The 20772-nt window shown below is 38.0% G+C and overlaps 1 protein-coding gene and 1 long non-coding RNA gene across 2 annotated transcripts in view; one reads left to right on the forward strand and one right to left on the reverse strand.

Annotated features, from left to right (window-relative positions):
* fhl3a (four and a half LIM domains 3a) overlaps positions 1-19999 on the forward strand; it is a 39248-nt gene extending 19249 nt beyond the window's left edge. The window contains exons 2-6 of the mRNA XM_084435514.1: positions 11455-11634; positions 14039-14213; positions 17564-17733; positions 18365-18551; positions 18714-19999. Coding sequence (XP_084291640.1) covers positions 11479-11634; positions 14039-14213; positions 17564-17733; positions 18365-18551; positions 18714-18865 — 840 coding nt within the window. The 5' untranslated portion in view covers positions 11455-11478 and the 3' untranslated portion in view covers positions 18866-19999. The remainder of the gene's footprint in view (positions 1-11454; positions 11635-14038; positions 14214-17563; positions 17734-18364; positions 18552-18713) is intronic.
* On the reverse strand, positions 1562-8189 carry LOC311276168. The gene is made up of 3 exons (XR_014625037.1): positions 7896-8189; positions 7629-7765; positions 1562-1632 (listed from the first exon to the last, which is right to left on the reverse strand). It is a non-coding gene; the product is annotated as an uncharacterized lncRNA (long non-coding RNA).
* Positions 20000-20772: the final 773 nt, after the last annotated feature.

Here is a 20772-nt window from a genome sequence, read left to right on the forward strand (position 1 = left end):
AATGCAGAAGCAATATAAATGCAAACACTATAAATGTTTTTTGTTTGTTTGTTGACCATAATTTCATAACATTCTATGAAGTAATATATTTCATGGTATATAAATCTGATTCTGTCAATGTGCTATGCTACCACTTAACACTCATCATTTATTTGATTAAATATAGTAAAAACAGAAATATTCTGAAATATTATTACAATTAAAAATAACTGTTTTCTATTTGAATACATTTCAAATGCTGATTTGCTGCCTATGAAACATGTTGTGCTGCTTATTTTTTTGTGGAAACCGTTATACTTTTATATAAATAGAAAGAACTGCTTTTTTTTTATAGATTTTTTGTAACATTATAAGTGTCTTAACAATCACTTTTGATTTGAAGTATTAATTTCTTACAAAAACAAATCTTACTGACTTTTAAACGGTAGTTTATGTATTTTGCACGACGGATGATAAACCAAGCAAAAAATAAATAAATCTCAAATTCGATGACTTTAAGCAAATACAAATAATCAAACCACCTAGCAATGCGCAAAAAACCCCCACTCAGAACGCCTTAGCAACTGCATAGCAAAACCACGTACACCACCACAGAAACCTAGCATTGTGGCAGTGACTTTTGTATGGGCATTGGGCAAGCACTAGTTAGCTTAGTAGCTATAGCTGCAGATTGAATGTAAAGTTAGCATCATCATATTTGTTTTATTGTGCCTCTTCTTTTTTCTTTTTTTCACTTTGGCTTATATTCTCTTTCATACAGAGCTGCAATTTAGAGTAAAGCTTCTGTGAAATAGAAGATTTCTTCCTCCTCAGTGCCTTTGCTAAAGCACAGTGACTTTAGCTAGCACTGCTGACAATGGCTTTAGGGCTTGCTAATTGACTGTGTAGCTCTGCGTGTCCTCTTTAATGGCTGCTGCGCTAGCCTTTAGCTAAACTGTCTTGGCACAGATCAAGTGTAAAAGGTCAAACAACTATAGTGAAAATGCCAAAAAGGTTCATATAAGGCCATTATTGTTGTGGAGGGAGTTAGAGTTAGCCTTGGATGATGGCTTACAGACACATCCATATACCAAGGGCTTGTGGTTTGTGAGGGTGATTTTCAGAGTTTATATATTCACACCTCTCGTCTGCTTAAAAGCTTGGAAAATGACATCCTTGTTAATGTTAGCTCCCTAAGCAGGTGCTCATTAATGTTCATTGATGTTTACGAGGTGAACCTGACTGTGCCATCCTCGTGCGGCATAAGGCTGTGTTTAAAGGGCTCATTGGAAATGACATGTTATGCATGGTCTGTGTCTGTTCTTCTGGCTTGTTCCTGTCTCACATCTAACATGTACTAAAATAGAAGAGGCTTCAAAATGAGCAAACAGACCCAGTACTGATCGGTCAGCCAAGAGTATCTGACTCCTTGCGTCAATGATGCAAGTAGTGATTTAATCTTTTGCAGGGGTAAATAGTACATTTGGTCGATAAAAAGGGTTAGAAAGAAAGAGAACTTGTTTATGCTGGTCATTGTCTGGTTTACGTCAAACCTTGTTGTTTTGCAAAGCTGTCTCGGTTTGGATTATTTGCTGATGATGGTCATTCTGAAGGATAACTGTGGTCAGTGACGTCTGTTCCACATGGCTGGGCCTGTAACAGAAGATGGATTCACGGTGTAAGCGAGACCGAGTCCTTTGCGGTTGCGATGTTGAGTGTCTGGCCAGTATGTATGTTAACTGTTATCACGGTCACACTAGAGAAAATGGGTAGGATTTAAACTCTGTGGCGGCAGTCGAACAGATCATTTACTAACACTGTCAAATCATCCGTTCCAGAGTAAACAACAAAGGCCCAATTTCACAAGCACAGCCATTACCAAGAGGCATATTCTAGAGCAGAGAATCTCAAACATTAGCCTGACTACGTCAGACTTCTTACTTCCGCTCAATTTCATTTCGCTTCTGTACTCAGTCTGAGACAGCGTGATAGCTTTCCGTTTTCCTCCGGCCTGAAAACAGCCGGCCAATCAACGAACAGAGGGCGGGCTGAGAGCCGTGACGTAGACACTGATTGTACCGTGGATGCGTAGATTTACTTCACATAATCTGCAAAAGTCGTTCACAGCCATGTTCACTCCGGTATTTCGCTCGATGGTTTTGTTTTCGCATCATACATGTGTTTACAGTGGAAGTTAGATGCGGCTGAGCATGCGCATAACACATGCCATAACCAAACGTTATGTGATTGGCTTACGGGAACCAATGATTTTAAACTTCAGACAAGCGCCTCCCCGCGAGAAAGAAAACGCTTTTCAATTATGCCATGCCAGACTCTGTCTACGAAGCAAAGCGAAGTAGCAGAGTTTGGTATTACCAGGCTACTCAGACATGGGTCTGCAGGTTACAATAATTGTTATAATATATATTGTTATGCAATATATTATAACCCTTAACATTATAATTGGATGGAAATCAACTACATAAATATTCTTTACTTAAATGTTTTTGTTTGTTATTATTATATTCATTATATTCAATTCTTTTTGTAATATTCTTGAAAAATTTTTTAATTTCATTGGATAACAATAAACAGTTGAGTAGAGATAGAGACAACCTAACAAACTTTTTAACTAGTGAACATTTGGCTCATTTGGGTTCATTAGCTAAAAGTAGCTAGTAAATCTAATTAATTTCAATTAATCAAAAACAAAACCGCAGCCTGGCAAACCTTTAGGTCAGCAGTTTATGTATCTATACATTTTGCATGGTGGATGGATAAGCAACCACAAACAATAAGCAGCTAGCAATGGGCAAAAAGGACTCAGAACGCAGAAGCAACTGCATAGCAAAACCATTGACTTTTGATTGGGCAAGCACCAGTTAGCTATAGTTAGTATCTAGTCACTAAATGTATTATTTCAAGTTGGTATGTAATATAAGTTAGTGTAAGTAGGTATGTAATGTAAGCTTAAAACGGTAAGTAATAATTTTATGGAATTTGGTAGTTTCCTTCAGAGTTTTGGGGTGTTTGAAATCCACTGTTCTAGAACATCAGCACATGACAGCAGATGTGTGAAGACAGCTACTTTATGTATAAAAAATACCTAATGTAAGTAGAGAGAGAAATTCATATATCTCATCTGTCTGTCGTGCACCAAGTACTTTAGAATGGAGATAATGTGTCAATGAGCGAGCACAAACATTTGGATTTGTTTTTGAATGTTATCTCATCTTCATCGCCAATTGCCTCCCTGCTTCCTCCGATAAGGCTCTTTGTCCCTCTCTTCCCTCACTCTCTCTGCTGTTTTTTGCCTTATCTGATGTGACTGGAGCCAATCCTAAAAGGCAATACCAAGTGCACATTTACATCATCTTCACCGCAGCTTTTTCATGTTGATACTGTGGCTTTACAACAGAACCATAAATGTTTTGTTTGTCAGACAGCATCCCATCTTGTCCCTGGAACCTGTCAGCTATTCATTTCAGCATTCAGTCTGATCATTGAAATCCAGTATGGAGTCAGTGTAAAAGTGTGCACTTGTCATTTTAGTGTAGCATTAACCTACCTGTACTTAAAAACTAACACTGTGTATTTGTTATGGTAAAAAATATTGTGGATATAAAAACACTTATTTTTTGGGACAAAATATGTTTGGTCTAAGAAACATAAGAATACCTGCTAAGACGCGTATTTTGGTTTGTGCAACACATTTCACCAATAAAAAAAAAATGACTCCTGCACTTAAATATAAAAAACTTATAACAAAAATGTCCTTTAAGTTTTACATAATATTTCATTCACCAGGTCTTTCTCTGGTTTGTCTTGATTTCCATGACCTGATACAACTCAAACCATACAAACCTCCTTTTTCTCTTCATCCCAGTCCACCCTTCATACTTCATATGCAACACATTTCACCAATAAAAAAAAAAAATTACTCCTGCACTTAAATATAACAAACTTATAACAAAAATGTCCTTTACGTTTTACATAATATTTCATTGTCATATTAATTTAAATTTAGTCTAGCATAATGTAGTCATTGAAAATAAGATTATAGTTGACGAATTGATTTAAACTACCAAAAGTGTGAAATTGTAACAAACTGAACCTTAACTAAATAATCTAGCATCCTGAATACTGTATAATATATAATAGGTGTGTATGCACAGTATTTATAGTGCATTTTATATATATATATATATATATATATATATATATATATACACTATGTTGCCATTGGCCTTCTTTGCCTCAGATGATATACTGTAGTATCTGCTGGTGTTGTGTTTTCTGCTGACTGTAAATCAAATCTAGAGCTATCACTGTGCCTGGAGCTGCTCCAACGGCAGCCTGATCTCAGTGTGCTGCTGTCTGTAAATCCATATGCTACATTTTCACTCGCCAGTTTAATTTATAAACCTTTGCAATCCTACTCACCCTCCCTTACTCTGTTTTTCCCTTAAAGGTGAAGTATGTAATATGTTTAATGTTAATATACATTCTCTTAACCCAGTTTATTGTTACTATTAGTATGCCATTCATGGGTTTATCTTGAACCCACTGAACTCCCCCAGGCACCATCTAAACATTGAGAGCGGTCCACTCAGATCTGTCAGATCTATAGCAAGAGTTTGGGGCGTGGCTACCATAGCAGGCAGAGCCAAAGGGTGTTTAGGCGCTGTGGGACCATGACCCATTACATGGGAATAGAAATTCAGCTTTGGTTACAGAAGTGTAAGCACAATTTCGCTGCATTTAGACCTTCAAAGATGAAAGAGGTCAAAGTGAACTATACTAGAGCCCTGCGCGGGACTGTTTTCTTAATCCTGCTCCCGCAGAATGTCTGAGCAGCTCCCGCAACGTGTGTGTTCCACTCCCGCCCGTACCCGCAATGTTTGTGTCCACTCCCCCCGGCACCCGCAAATGTTCTGCTTGTAGAAACCGACCATAAGATTAAGTAATGCTAGCAGCACACATGACAAACATGATTAGACTTATAAAATTCTATCAACTGTTAAAACAAAACATCTAGTGGAGCCTAAAAACATAGTTCACTAATACAGCCTGAAAACAGAAAGAGAAATCAATATTAACAAAATGCAACATAAAATACAATCCATTTATCTTCTCTGAGGTGAATATATCTGTTGTGTTTGTCGTAACAAGAAGTTATCACGCTGACATCAGTCAACTGTCATTGTGACTGTCATCTGACAAACAGAGTTCCGGTCCGAAGATATTCATCTCAATGAAGAAAGTGTACTGATACTTTTTGGGGGGGATTTCTAGGCATTGTATTTTATGATGCGTATTTACCTAAAGAATAATGAAATAATTAATGACTTGGCCTAGCCTTCTACAGATTGCTATGGAGGAAAATAATGTTACTGATTGACTTTGTGAACTTAATTTGTTGACTCCTTTCTTGTTACGCAGTATTTTTTGACCACCCAATCCCACCTACATTACCATAAAGCATTATCATGCACTAGTTCAGAAAGACAAAGGTTCCAGTTTATATTGTTTACTTTGATGAATCCAATGTAGACTGTCTCAAACAGTTGTGGTGTGTCATGTCAAGAAATGTGCCCTGTGCAAATACGTTGGATTGGTTTATTATAAGTGAGACGCTCTTGCTAGCCTACTCAATTCCTTGCTCATGATACATAACACAGCTAAAATTATTCCTAATTGGTTGGCATTTTTATTCAAAGAAGCCTACTTTTACCTGTTGAGACGTACATTCAAAAGCATCCGTAAGATCTGTATTTGTGATGTTTGAGCTGGAGGAGGTGCGACGTGCGAAAGGGGCATTAACAAAATATGCTTTATTTTTGTAATTCCACTAGGTGCAACTAGTGTCGCAGAAACCACATACTTCACCTTTAAAGGTGAACTAAGTAACTTTTTTACCTTAACTGAACAGCTTCGGAGTCATTGGAATGGTTACATTACTTATTTCGGGTTGAATGGTGGTCGTTTCGCACCCCCCTGGTGCCCGTGAGCGGAAAATACGCACTTGCAACTTTGAGCCGGCGGGCCGCCGGCCGCCGCATCAGGAAGTCTCGCGTGATATCAGGTCTCGCGATGTTGCTTTACGGCCAAAAGAAATCTGCTAAAATGCTGTCATTATTGCGCTCCCTCACGCTGTTCGAACCCGAATGAAGAAGACGTTTTAAAGAATGTCCCATCTGCTTTGATGTCGTTGATCTTCTAGCCTCTGGTGTCTGAGAATCGCCAACGAGTTTTTACAACAGTGTTGTCAAATATCTATTCCGAAGCTGTGGGGGGAGCTCTAGAGAGAAACCTGCGAGCTAAAAGCGAGAATACAGCGAAGAAATCCCGAAGTTACTGAGCCCCGCTTTAAATATTAGAAAAGCTACATATTACATAAACAGTAATTTTTTCTCTTTTCTCATATCAAACAGAGAATATTACATTCTTTACCTTCATCACAAGCCCAAAATGATGTGGCCAATCAAGGCAGCCTCTGTACTAATCTGACAGAATCCATTTGTGCAATGGAATGCATGATATGTTATTCCATTGACAGAATTTTTTATTCTGTCAACTATATCTGACGAAATAAAAGTCAGTGAGTTATTGAATTTAGGGTGTTATATAATAGTCACGGTGAGGTGGCAAGTAGCCATTGCCTCCTGTTGCCCAGGCAGACGTTTGACAGGCCGAGCTCTGGCTGGACCCCAGGAACAGGAAGGGCCCGGGTCAGTTTCCCAGCAGGAGGCATTGCCGGCCTGTTTAATGTGAAGTGGAGCGTGATAGGAGTTTGGTCAGAGGATTAGTGTTGTTGTCTCTGAAACTGCAGTGGGACAGGGGGTCTGCGTGAACACGCCACCCATGCCCCTGTAGCCTTGCTCCCTTTCAGTCTGGCCTCTCTGAAGTTAGACAAACATGCCTTTGTGGCCTTGTCATTCCCCAAGAATCTCACAGACTGTTCTGAGAAGGACCGCCGTATCCTTCAGATACAGATAGGACCAGAAGGCGACAAGATAGCTGCTTTGAAATATTTAAGAGCTGGCCTATGGTCACTAAAACAGTTATTTTCCTCATAGTATTGCAGGCCTGACAGTATGTCTGTACTACTGGAAGTGACCGACAATGCAAAACGCTGCAACCGAGTGAGGTTATCAACGCTGCTGGCGACAAAGCTGCATGTCATCTCAGAGTATTCACTATCACTGTGCAATCAGCAACATGAAAAAGGGCTGTTAGTTAGTATGTTAGTATTGCTACAATAACATGGCTAGAAGCAAAGATTATTAATATTATAAGGCCAGAGACCAGAAACATCAGGAGTTGGCTCTGATCATGTAAGACAGAAGTTATTTAAATAACTATATATATATATGTGTGTGTATATATATATATATATATATATATATACACACAAAATGACAGAATATCTGTACTACTATCTTCAACTTCAAGGACTGTTTTGCTCACAGTTTTGGTATTTAACCACAGGCCACTTCATCAGTAACAAAACACTTTGCACAAATTAAATTCTGCTTAGAATTTCAACTGCAACGTGTCAGAGGATTCCTTATGGTTCTGTACAAAATACCACATTAGATTTCAACCAAAGCCAGCTCTGACTTTGTAAGTAGAGGGAGAGGTCTTACTTCATTTTCCCAGCTTCTGGATTGAATCACTTCTGGACGTTTAGCCCTGGGGTCACTGATGACATCATGCCCTCCACCTTAGTCCAAACTGCCCATTTACTCTCGTGTTGCTTGTTGCTCCCATGATGTTTTAGAAACTGAGCACAGAAAGGAAGTAATAACAACCCCAGCCCTAGACAACATAAGTATTTATATATCATCTGAGTTGGAACAATATTTCCCTCTGTACAGTGAAGGACTCGGTCCTACCTCATCTTTAATGCTTACCAGAAGGCGAGTTATTCTAACTAAAGCTCACGTCTCCCCAGAGACAGTAAACACACTTGTAGTCAGGCTGCAGAACCGCTATTGTTGACGTTACTTGGGTGAACGATGAGGCCTTCGAAACACTGTTGGTGATCCTTCCTGGTGTGTGCAAACAGTCCGTCCTGTATTTAGATGAAATTTAATGTGAAATTTAGCATATGCTTGCCAAATCAAAGAAAAAAGATGCATAGATCTGTCAACTTTCATTATAAGCAACATAGTTTCTCCACGTACATTTACAAGATGTTTATCAGACCTCCATAACTTCTTTTTATAACATGCTACATTTATTGTAGCATTAAGCCTGGTTTCATTTCTCCTCCTTTCAGTCTATCAAGTTGCCAGGAAGTGAGAGCCATTAGCTCTGGAGATCTGAGGCAAGATCAAGGAAGTAGATGGTGATTGTGGGATGGATCCCAGGTGTTCACACACCTGCACAAAAGCTGTCTTTACTCACCTTTACATGTTTTCCTGTGACTTGTCTGCAAAGTTTTTCCTGTTACTGTCATATGTCATTTTGTTATCATCGACTAAAACAAATGTTATTAACAAACATTTTTGTTAATTGAAATAAAGCTGAAATAAAATGAAATATAAATATCAGTAAACTAAACATTTTGAAATTACCTTGGCATGCAACTAACTGAAATAAGTTCAAGCTGAAGTACTAAAAACTAAAAGTGAAATTATTTAGAAATAAAAAACTAAAAATAATAAAAAATATCAAAAGCACATAAACAAAGTATTAAAAATGTAAGTAAAATTAAACTGAAAATATAAAAATAAAAGCCATTATATAACTATAATAGTATATAAATAATGCACTGATGGGCGTTTAATGGTATAATGACAATAAAGAGTAAATAAAAGGAACAATCTACTTAAAATGTGAGCCAATTTCTTATAAATGTTGGTTTAATTTGATCTTGAAAACATTAGTATTTTTAAGACAATTTTCTTTTTTCTTTTTTTCAAGGTGAAAAGTCATTTGTATACACATTATGAATTATTAATTCATAAGAATCATTACATTTCTGGAGATTCACACATGTTAAAAGAGAATATGCATTTTTAATGTACTTTTGAATAAATTAATGACTAAGGGAAAAAAAAGTGTGTCATGTCATTGACCCATCTACGAGAAACACAGAACCATGATACCCTTGATGGGAACGGAGAAGGTTCATATTCCCTCAAGCGCAGGTCTGTAATGATGTAAACCAGGGGCAGCCTCAGGCCACGGGAGCCTTAAACATGAACGTTCCCTAATTTACGAGCAGATTCAGGGCAAAGAAGCTTTTAAAGCAGCTCTCAGCTGAGGGTAAGTGGTATCATCGTAGTAAAAGAGTGTCAGCTGATTATTTATGAAGCTTCAGGAGGTGCGGCGCCCTTTTTTATCTTAGCTTTTCACACCCACGATCATTTGAGCCTTTTGTCATGCCAGGGGAAAGAGGAAAGATGAAACACGGTGGTTGATATCTTTCATCTGGCATCCCGTGATTACACCCTCCCTGTGGGCGTGTGTAAGACAGGCAGCGTAAATAGATTCATTATTTCAGCGGTGGCTGATTATTATTATTAGCTGGGTGGAAACTGATACACTGTGCTTGTCTCTGCCAGGGAGGCCTATCACTATCATAAGGCTTTCCTCCAACGTCTCAGTAATGTTTTGGCAACCTGATAGCGTTGCCGCAACGCTGTAACAATATTATTCCGTGACGGGCACTCGCAGGGCCGTACGCTCACGTTAAGGTCAACCTGGTGTTTTTATTACACTTTTGGTTTATGTGTGTACTGTAAATGGTTTTAACACCTCGCATTGTGAACATGGGGTATGTTATTGTACTGAATGTGAACAAATCTGATCCTTACTCCCCTATGAAGATTGTGTGATGTAAGGCATTACAAAATAAATAAAAAACATAAGTGTTGTTTTGGATCAGTGCTTGTTCTTTCAAAAAATGTAAGAGTTCTTGTCACTTTTGCTGTTCTCTAAACACTCTCCCTAGGTGGTCTGCGCATCCAAGGCAGAAGTGTTTATTCACAAATATTTGCTGGTGAAGCATGCAAATGTGCAGACCTCCAACAGAATGACGTCTTTTTCCAAACAAGAATATAGTCTTACCTTTGTGATCTTGAAGGCCTTTTATGCGTCATGCAGTGATGAGTTTTCTTTTTTTCTTCACATAAATGCCAAAGCGAGAAAGCTTGGGTTAGTGCAAACTCCGGGAATTTGATAAAACCCATGACAAAGAGGAAATCAATGGGAAATCATTGCCAAAACTAAAGCTTTTGCTGCCTATTTGGCCATATGTGCAAGCAAGAACTTATAAAACGTATACCTTTAATTCAGTGTAGCCTTCTGTAAGTAGTTTTGGACAAAAGCCTCTGCCAAACGCATAAATGTAAAATGTATATATAAATTAGGTGATGTGCACTACCGTTCAAATGTGTGGGTAATAGTTGATCTCAGAACTGTTGATATCAAAAGTACAGTAAAAACAGTAAAATTGTGAAATATTATTCCAAATGATTTATATTACTATATTTAAAAAAGTTATTTATTCCTGTAATTGCAGAGTTTTCAGCAGCCAGTGTCCAGTGTCACATGATCCTTCAGAAAACATTAATACTATTTTGGTCCTTAAGAATCATTTCTTATTATTGTCACAGTTGAAAACAGTTGTGCTGCTTAATTATTATGTTATTGTTTTGAAAACCATGACGCATTTTTGTAACATTTTTTAATAAGAAATTTGTAACATTTATAAATGTCTTAACTGTTATTTTTGATCAATTAAATGCGTCCTTGCTAAATCAAAGTATGAATTTCTTCTTTTTTTAATTGAATGGTAGTGTAAGGTGACTAATCAATATTAATAGATCTATCAGTCTGATTTGTGAACATTAAATTATGATTTAATGTTTACCTAATTAAATAGTCCTATATAATTTGCTGAAAGGTGCCAAAAGGCTTGCCATTTTAGGGGCCGTTCACACAGGACATGATCTTGCTTTCAAAAAAAGCAAGATGCAGACAAAACAGATTGGAAAAAAGGTCTTGAGATGCATTTTTTTAAAGTTAAAAGCACTTTAAAAAAAAACAGCTATGTGTTTGTGACACACTGTGTCTTAAAAAAACAGCCATCACAGTGCGAGATGGTGATCAAAAATTTTGAAAAGCATCGCTCAAAGCCATCTTTGCTCGTTGGCCAAGCAAAACAAAGCTCTTAAAACAATGGTTATTTCTCTAAAAGTGGGCTCCTATTGAAGCTCTACTGCAGCTGCCACGTCACATGCAGCACAGAGTCGTGCGCTTGCTAAAATTCCAGCTTCCTCCCTCTCATTTCCCAGCTATCATCACAGAGCTATAAAACTTAATAGACGTTTTGCACAGTGCCTCATGACGGATCAGCATGTATGTGTTTGTTATTGTCTCTCTCTCTCTCTCTCTCTCTCTCTCTCTCTCTCTCAGGGCGATGAAGCTGACAACCAACTGTACCTTCTGTGTGTGTTACAGGGACTGACTCGGATCAGGATCAACATGAGCGAGCGCTTTGACTGTGACAACTGCAAGGAGTCCCTATACGGCAGGAAGTACATCCAGGCGGAGGAAAACCCTTACTGCATCCCTTGCTACGACAGCCTGTTCGCCAACACCTGTGATGAGTGCAAAGAGCTGATTGGCCACGATTCAAGAGTGAGTTGCACACTTAATGGGATAGTTCTCCTAATTTACACACCCTTGTGCCATTCCAAACCTGAATGACTTTATATCTCCTGTGGAACACAAAAGAAGATATTTTGCAGAAGGTTTAAGCTGCTCTTTTAAATACAATGAAAATTATTTAAAAAAATTATTTACCGACATTGAATCTCAAATTTATGTTGAATTTTATTAAATTACTTTCGACGAATTTTGCAGACAAAAAGGTCCACTGTCCATTATCAGTAGTTTAGCAATGTAGCCTACTGTATGAAGCACAGCTCACACAACACAAAGAATGTGAGTGACCTACCTGAACCCTGCGTGGGTAAATCTTTGGCCCTCATTCATAATTCAGGATTGCGTGATTCTTCCTATTGGAATGACTGGATTTCGCCCGCAAAATGTCGCCGAACAAATGTGTCAAGTAAATGTGACCATAGCTTTAGACCACCAAAATGAATTTTTTTTTTTTTTTTGTGAATTCCCTCTGAAGGGATAAAAGTAGTGTCTGATTCACTTTGTACAGCAAAATGTTGCTTTTACAGGAGCATTTCCATGGTGGACGGGGTGGGGGGGAATTAGACTCAATTACACTGTGAAAGCTTTTTTTATGTGGTTTCAGGCTGAAACTGTCCATTTAGCAGTTCTTTTGAGAAAGGCATTTATTGTCCAATTAGAAATGTCATTCAACTTCAGTCATGGCAACAATGTTGAAAACCTCAGGCAAAACATTAGCAACCAATTGAGACTGTAATCCTTCCCGTTTTGAGGGTAACTAATCCCTTCTAAATTAAATAAAAACCAAACAATGCAGTTAATATAGCACTGTAGTAAACTCCCCACAGGAAATCAGGAATCTGTGCACAAACAGACAAAGCTTCTGATGACAATGAGGGACAGCAGATGCTAAATAAAGTCGCTGTTTGTCTTGGCCATTTGCAGCACAGGTCATAAATTTCACCCTCCCTGTCTTATTACTATGTGTTTACATATTTTACATGAGGAGTCGACCCAGACGCCATGTACTCCACACACACACAAATAACTAGTTGCACATGTGCTAGCGTTTGATATGCTGTTTCATTGCCATTACTTGAGATCTTAATCAGAAATGTACTTGGGATTGTGGAAAAGCTGTTTAATTTGTGGCCTCTTTTTACTTTTTTTCCCTATAAACAAGGCTAATCTGTGGGTTTGTCATCTTGTCTTTCACAATAACGCCACATCTTTAAAATTCTGATATGGAGACACCAGTGCACCCTCTGCTGCTAGCTCACATTTGTACATTTACAGTACATAACATTTATGCATTTGGAAGATGCTTTTATCCAAAGCGACTTGCATTGCATTTGCACAGGTACACATTTACATCTTTATCGCTGGGAATCAAACCCATGATCTTGGCGTTGTTAGTACCATGCACTACTGTTTGAGCCATAAGAAAGCTAGTGAAAACCTGTTGGTTTAAAGGGAGAGTTTATCTTAAAGGAGTAGATCACTTTAAAATGAAAATTACCCCATGATTTACTCACCCTCAAGCCATCCTAGGTGTATATGACTTTCTTCTTTCAGACGAATACAATCGGAGTTATATAAAAAAATATCCTTGGCTCTTCCAAGCTTGATAATGGCAGTGAATTGCAACAAACAGTTTGAAGCTTAAAAAAGTGAATCCATCCATCATAAACGAACTCCACGCGTCTCTGGGGGGTTAATAAAGGCCTTCTGAAGCAAAATATTAATCTTTAAAACTTAAAAACCAAACATACGGATTCGACTTTGAAGTCTAAAAGGCGCAACTTATTCGAGTAATGCTACGTACTGCTGATATTTACGCTATGCCATATGTTACTTCTGACATCATAAGTTGTGTAAGTTGTGCTTTAGGCGCAAGTAGACTGCGTATGTTCGGCCCCAAGCTAGTTATTTTACTTTGTAACATGTTAAATATTAACATTTTTCTTACACAAACTCATCGCTTTGCTTCAGAAGGCCTTTATTAACCCCCCGGAGACGCGTGGAGTTCGTTTATGATGGATGGATTCACTTTTTTAAGCTTCAAACTGCAATTCACTGCCATTATCAAGCTTGGAAGAGCAAAGGATATTTTTTTATATAACTCCGATTGTATTCGTCTGAAAGAAGAAAGTCATATACACCTAGGATGGCTTGAGGGTGAATAAATCATGGTCTAATTTTCATTTTAAAATGAACTACTCCTTTAAAAATTAAAAATACATTACAAACCCGTATGACTTCTTATGTGGATCACAAATGTTTGTTCTTCAACATTTCTCTTTTTGTGTTCCAAGGAAGAAAGAATGTCATATGACATTATATTTGTGTAAACTATCTCTTAAAATGTTCGGTAACATGCCTGTGTTGTGTGATTCAGGAGCTGTTTTACGAGGACCGTCACTACCACGAACACTGCTTCCGCTGTTTCCGCTGCGACCGTTCGCTGGCCGACGAGCCCTTCACCAGCCAGGACGATGCTCTTCTGTGCAACGACTGCTACTGCAACGAGTTCTCCTCCAAATGTGTGGCCTGCGATAAAACCGTCATGCCTGGTACAAATGACATCAGCACACCACAGACCCCACTGGTTATAACTCATGTCATTATCTGATATATCCTGTTCAGGCTGGTCTCAAGTCCAGTTCCTTTTTCGCCGCTCCTTTAGTTTGTTCTCAATCCTGTTGTGTAAGACTGCAAGTCTTCACACTTTTGAAACAGACAGCTTGCCATGACCACAGGTATGCAGGTAACATTAGATTCTCAAACATTAAGGAGCCAAAACAGAGAAAGGGGGAAGGTTGCAAAGTTCTGCCAAAGCAAATCCAAAGTACTAGCTGCATGACTAAAGTAGAGAGAAGTGAGAGAGCGGTGAGGACCAGGTTAGATGTGACAAAATAATTGCCAGTCTGCCTGGCTTGCTGTCTCTCAGCCAAATCATTGCGCATGGCTGCCGTCCAAGCCTCTAAAGATAGGAGGAGATAAGCCAGTAAAATATTTCAGCAAGGCTGCATCCATCTGAAAAGTAGGTAACAATTCCAGGAGGTTACGTATGTTCTTTTACAACGCTTGCAAGGTGAGACCTATATTGAAAGACCTTTACGTATTTTTATAATGCCTGCAAGGCCCAAGTGTGAAACTTCTGCAACTAATTCCTGAACCACTTACACTACTGTTCAAAAGTTTGGGCTCAATAAGATTTTTTTTTTTTTTTTTTTTTTAAGAAATGAATGCTTTTATTCAGCAATGACATAGTAAATGAATCAAAATTGACAGATGAATATTCTATTCATCAAAAAATCCTAAAATAAATGTATCACAGTTTCCACAAAACTATTAAGCAAGCACAATTGTTTTAAGCATTGATAATAATAAGAAATTATTCTTGAGCACCAAATCAGCATGTTATAATTTCTGAAGGATCATGTGACACTGAAGTAATAGCTAAAAATTAAGCTTTGCCATCACAGAAATAAATTGCAATTGTAAAACATATTACTCTAGAAAATATCGTAATATATTTGACCTGTTGAGTAATTCCATTCAAATTTTATATAACCAAAGGTGATGTCATCATATTATTTGAATACTGAATTGTGAGTGATCTTCTTCCTGACATTTATTTGCATATTGAATTGCAGTTCTTTCTTGCACCTATTTAACCTTATAAAGTTGCCTTTAGACTAAAAGACGTGTACTGAGTATCATGACAATGGGAAAGCGGATCTGATGTGGTGTGTGTGTATAATTTAAACAAAATGTTTAATTTTAACACTTATTTTGCTGCCTTGCAAACACTGCTATAGAGTTGTGCAGGGATGACATCCGAATCCCAGAAGACTTATTTGCCACTGGTTCCTTCGAGATTTTCCTATGGGGTTTTATAATGGGATTTTTCAATTTATGAGTGACATAAAGCCTGTGGTAAACATAACTTGACAATACTTTGACGTTTTGTTCTACAACATACACCACACACACTCACATCCCAAACTGCCTTATCTTGTTACTTAATAGAAACATACGTTTTTAAAAAATAAACTTTAAAACTCACATTTTCGGTATGGCTGTGTAATTTACGCTGTAGAACAAAATGCCATCATACGTATCATAAGTATCTTAAAGTTATGTTTACCACACACTTTATTTTACTCATAAATAGAAAAATCTCGAAGGAACCACTGGCGAATTAGTCTTCCGGGTTCTCACGTCATCCCCGCATCACTCTATTTCCTCCTCGAAATGTAAATCAAGTTGCTATTGACATTAAAACCTGTGGCTGTTATTTTTGAGGTAAATCCAGTGAACAAATCAAACTGTATTACAACCTCCAAAAGTTGCCAAACCAAAAACAAGAAGATAAAAAAATATTCCGCCACAATTTTGAATCCAGATTCATGCATGTAATCTGAGGGCTACATTATAGGAAGAGGAACACATTGTTAGTGGTTTGTGATATACAGATGACAAGGGAAGAAGAAAGGGATGGAGGGCTCTGTTTCACAGATTATACTTTACTTTGATGAATGTGGTGGCATATTTTGAGGTGAGTTTTGAACTTGAGCGAGACAGCCTTGATGTAACTTGATATTTCTTCTAAATGTCTTTCATTATCCAGGGGATTACGACCTTTATCTTTTGCTCTCTGTGTAAAGCGTTGGTGATTTTGACAGTGGGGCCTCTGGAGTAGGTTCTCAGCAGGGCTTTTGATCTGGTTAACGTGTGAAACGCTTAGTGGATTATGAAGGTCGATCTTTAACCTTCTAATCAGTTGATGAGCCTCGACTGTCAGATCATCATTTTGTCACTTAGAAAGCTCAAAATCGTCTTTTGTAGGGAAATCCCAGCGATAAGTAGTCTCAGTTGAGATCTCTCAGGAAACATGCAGTTGTCTTTCAAATTGGGTGAAATGGCTGTTAGTGGCATGCTCCCACAATGGGATGCTGCAAAGAATAGGTGATTATGATGAGCCTCCACTTCTGTTAAGCTCCTTTGGTGGTCCTAGAAATGGAAAGGTTTTTTAATAGAATGAGAAGTACTTTTCCACCAAAATGGCACCATTGCTTAATGCCCGGGACACACTTGACGACTAGCTGAAACATTCTAAGACTGAACTGAACACACTTACAGACTCTTTCCAACGACTGCAGCAGATTTTAAACACAGACTGAACGCGACTGTGCTTTTGGGCATGATCAGTCATAAGTATTAAATTACATTCATAATCAGCCTTACAGTCGTTAAGTGTGTCCTAGCTTAACTGGGAGATCTGATATGGATCAGAACACAGGCGTTTCCCCTGACTTAAGGACAAAACATGGCCATGTAACTTAGTAACCAGTGGACACAAATAAACAAAGTGCATCATGGTCTTTGTCTTACTTGCAGTGGTGTAAAATATTTTACTTTGTTACTGTACTTAAGTACATTTTTTAAGTATCAGAGTGTTTCTATTTTGGGAAACTTGCACAATATTGTACTTTTTACTCCACTATATTTCATAAAAACATGTCTTTCCGAAAAATATCAGCACAACCTCAGAGACGGTGTCCGATTCGTGAACGAACTGTTTCTTTTCAATCAACTTGTTAAATCGGTACACAGATCTCACTGAATGATTCATTCGTGAATTGGACGGATCCGATTGCATCTGTTGAGTCAACAACTCACTGATTCAAATGATCAAAGAGCGAGTCTCCAGTTAGTACTGAATTCACAAGTCTGATATGTTTATGAAACTTATTTCAAATAAATTAAATTGGCATATAATTTTATTTATCGATTCACAGCCCTAGTTATTATATGGTTAAAGTTACTTTACCAGCAAAAGTTATAGATCTTGTAGCACCGTGGTTTGAGCAGGAAATTGTTTATTTTAAAGGCTTCCTTTCTTTTTCTCTCACAGGAACCAGGAAGCTTGAGTATGCCGGCTCCACATGGCATGAGAGCTGTTTCATTTGCAACAGCTGTCAACAGCCAATAGGCTCCAAGTCCTTTATCCCAGATAAAGATGACCACTATTGCGTACCCTGCTATGAGAACAAGTTTGCACCACGCTGTACTCGATGTAAACAGGTCAGTGGTGGGATTTCACTAGCCTCTCTGCCTGAAAAACATAACCATGTGTTCCTCATCAGTCCACACACATTCCTCCACAAAAAGTCAGAATTCTGACCTCATTTCTCCTTCATGTTGCAGATCAGAACACTAGTCACTGATTAACTCTGGCTGTCAATTTCACATCCTGTCTTGACAGGCAACCATCTGTTTGGAGTCTTGACTCTATATTTCACATTTATTAATGCAAAACTATGTATTTTCAAAAATCTGTATAATTAGGCTGGTTTTGAGTTCACCTCACCCTGATTTGATAAGTTATTAACAGCTAGATGGTATGCAAAGGAATAAAATTGTAGGCTATGTGGAAGTCTAAAAAATTTGACTAACTTAAACTCTCAAAAATGTATTCTGAACATGTAAGGCTGTAACGGTGGTGCTTTAATCTTGCTTCAGATCTAGATAGAACTACTCAATTGTTGGACAACTAGTAAACTTCTCAACTATAGTGAACCATCCCTAGCATTTAATTGTTACATATTATATGAATGAACACTCACAAGACTGACAAGATGTTTTATGTCTAACAAACAATGGTTACAAAGAAGTTGTAACTATTGTTTGGTGTTTATGTCTCTGTTGAACTCAGGCCTTGGCTAAAGGTGGTGTGACCTATAGAGATGAGCCGTGGCATAAGGAGTGCTTTGTGTGCACAAGCTGTAAAGTCCAACTAGCTGGCCAGCACTTCACCTCCCGTGAGGATAGCCCATACTGCCTCAAATGTTTTGGAAACCTGTACGCTAAGAAGTGTGAAGCCTGCAGCAAACCCATTACTGGTAAAATAGGCATGGATGTCACTTTGTTTTAAAAACCGATTGGGAGCTTTAGGGGTTGGGGATTACAGATATGTTCATTTAGACATCGTATAATGATTGCGTCATGAACTCGTTTAATAAAAAAAGTTACAAATATCTTACGTGATTTTTATTTCCTTATAGGTTTTGGTGGAGGAAAGTACATCTCGTTTGAGGAACGGCAATGGCACCAGCCCTGCTTCACCTGCTCTCGATGCTCCGTGTCCCTGGTGGGTGCCGGCTTCTTTCCCGAGCAAGACGAGATCCTCTGTCGCACCTGCAACAGCAACCTATAGAACCCCCATCCACACACCTTACCTTCCCATATACATACATTCGTCTTTATTTTACACTGCTGTGCCCTCACCTGAGAACTTCCCGTCTCAATTGACGCCCATGCTGATACTGCTGTGAGATTACAGCAAACTACCCCCTCACACAATGGTCTCAGCTTCACCAAAATACTACCACCGGAAAAAAATACCGGATGAACAAGACTTTTAAAAGATGCACCAAAGATTGCTGTTGAGACTTGAAAGCCATGCAACGTTGAGTCCCTACTGTAGTCTGTCCGTTGCACAATCCAGATCTGATGTGCCTACTAGTTATTCCCATCTTTCTTTTTCCTGGCCAACCAGAGCTGTCATTAGGCTGGTAATGGTCATTAATGGGTGGATGTAGCCTTGTGTTTGCAGCCTGTGAAAGAACTCAAACAGATTCCTTTATAAACACCCAAAGGTTAAAGGTTTGGTGTTCTGTTAAAGTGACTGAACGGCCATTTAGAATTGTTCCAAACACTCTGCGCCAAGTAAAGTGAAAGAACAGGAATGAATGCACAACTTATTTTGTGTTTTGGGTACAATAAAAATTACAATTTGAGAAGCAAACACCCAAAGCTAAACATCTAGCTTTTACACACCATGTATGACACATAAATATGTATGTGACTGTTGAATGCTGTAGTTAGTGAGCACTTTTTCTAAAACTTCACTAAAACCTTTTGTTTCTAAGCAGAATTTGTCCTCTTGATGCATTGCACAAGCATTCAAAAAAGTGGCGAGTCTTCCAAAATGCATAGAAATATCAGAAAAAATAACAGCTGAAATGTTTCTGCGGTCTATAGATGAGTGGAAAAATGAAGTTCGAAATGCATTTTGTATACAGGTGGAAGACGGACTTGCATTTGCACTACTATAGCTTGAATTATCTATAGAAGCACAGAAACTAAGATACAGTACATGTTACACTGTATATACACAAACTTCATACTATTTCCTGTTCACTTTTTGTTTTTTAATTGTTTGATAATTAATTTGTCTACATTATGACCTCTACAGTCAGAATTTTCTTAAATCTTTATAAACATGTCTCTGTGTTAAGAGTGAATGCAATTAAACAATATTTGTGTCAGTTTGTCACAAATGATAGTATGCATGTTGTCAAATTGAGTCAGTAAGTATTATTATTTTTTAATGCCAATTTTACTAGTTTCACTCTCTGGATATTTCTAAATGTATAAGTATATATTCACTTTGAGCTTAAATGCAGGAGAGAAAGAGTTGGCTAATGTGCATTTAATGAAAATGATTCAAGTGATACAAGCTTTGTAAGTTTGGGGTGTGGTAAAAAAAAAACATTTCATTTTTTTAAAAATTAAAAACAATTGTTATTGATTGTTAATAAATTTTTTATAAATTAAACAAATTGTAACGTTTTTTTCCAGACTAGATTATGCAAAAACACCAAAAACAAGTATTTCTGGTACAAATTGACTTAATTTAGGCCAAAGACATTCAATTTCATACCCAAAAGCCTACTATTGTCACCTTCCTAAAATAATAGCCTAAGTCATTTTTTGATTATTGGTTCAGTTTTTTGTGTTTTCTGAGAAGCCTGAAAAAATTTCTTGGCCAATTATTTTCGGAAGGTGACACTATCCAATACAGTCTTCAATCTCATTCGGGGTTACCTTGTGCCTCTAGATGGGTGTGTTTATGTGCAAACGTGCTGAGTGTGCTATTTCTTCACCTTGATGAGGCATAAGAACTTAAAACAAACACGTGGCCAAATCCGTTCTCTCTCAACACTGGTGAAGGTCTTCCTCCCCTTCTCTTTTTCAGCATTTTCACCAAAGAAGGAAATGGAAAAGCAGAACGGGTGATGCTGGTGGGGGAGGGAGGCCTTCTGGTGGACGTTGGGATAG

This window comes from Rutilus rutilus (assembly GCF_951802725.1).
Source record: "Rutilus rutilus genome assembly, chromosome: 17".
Taxonomy (NCBI): domain Eukaryota; kingdom Metazoa; phylum Chordata; class Actinopteri; order Cypriniformes; family Leuciscidae; genus Rutilus; species Rutilus rutilus.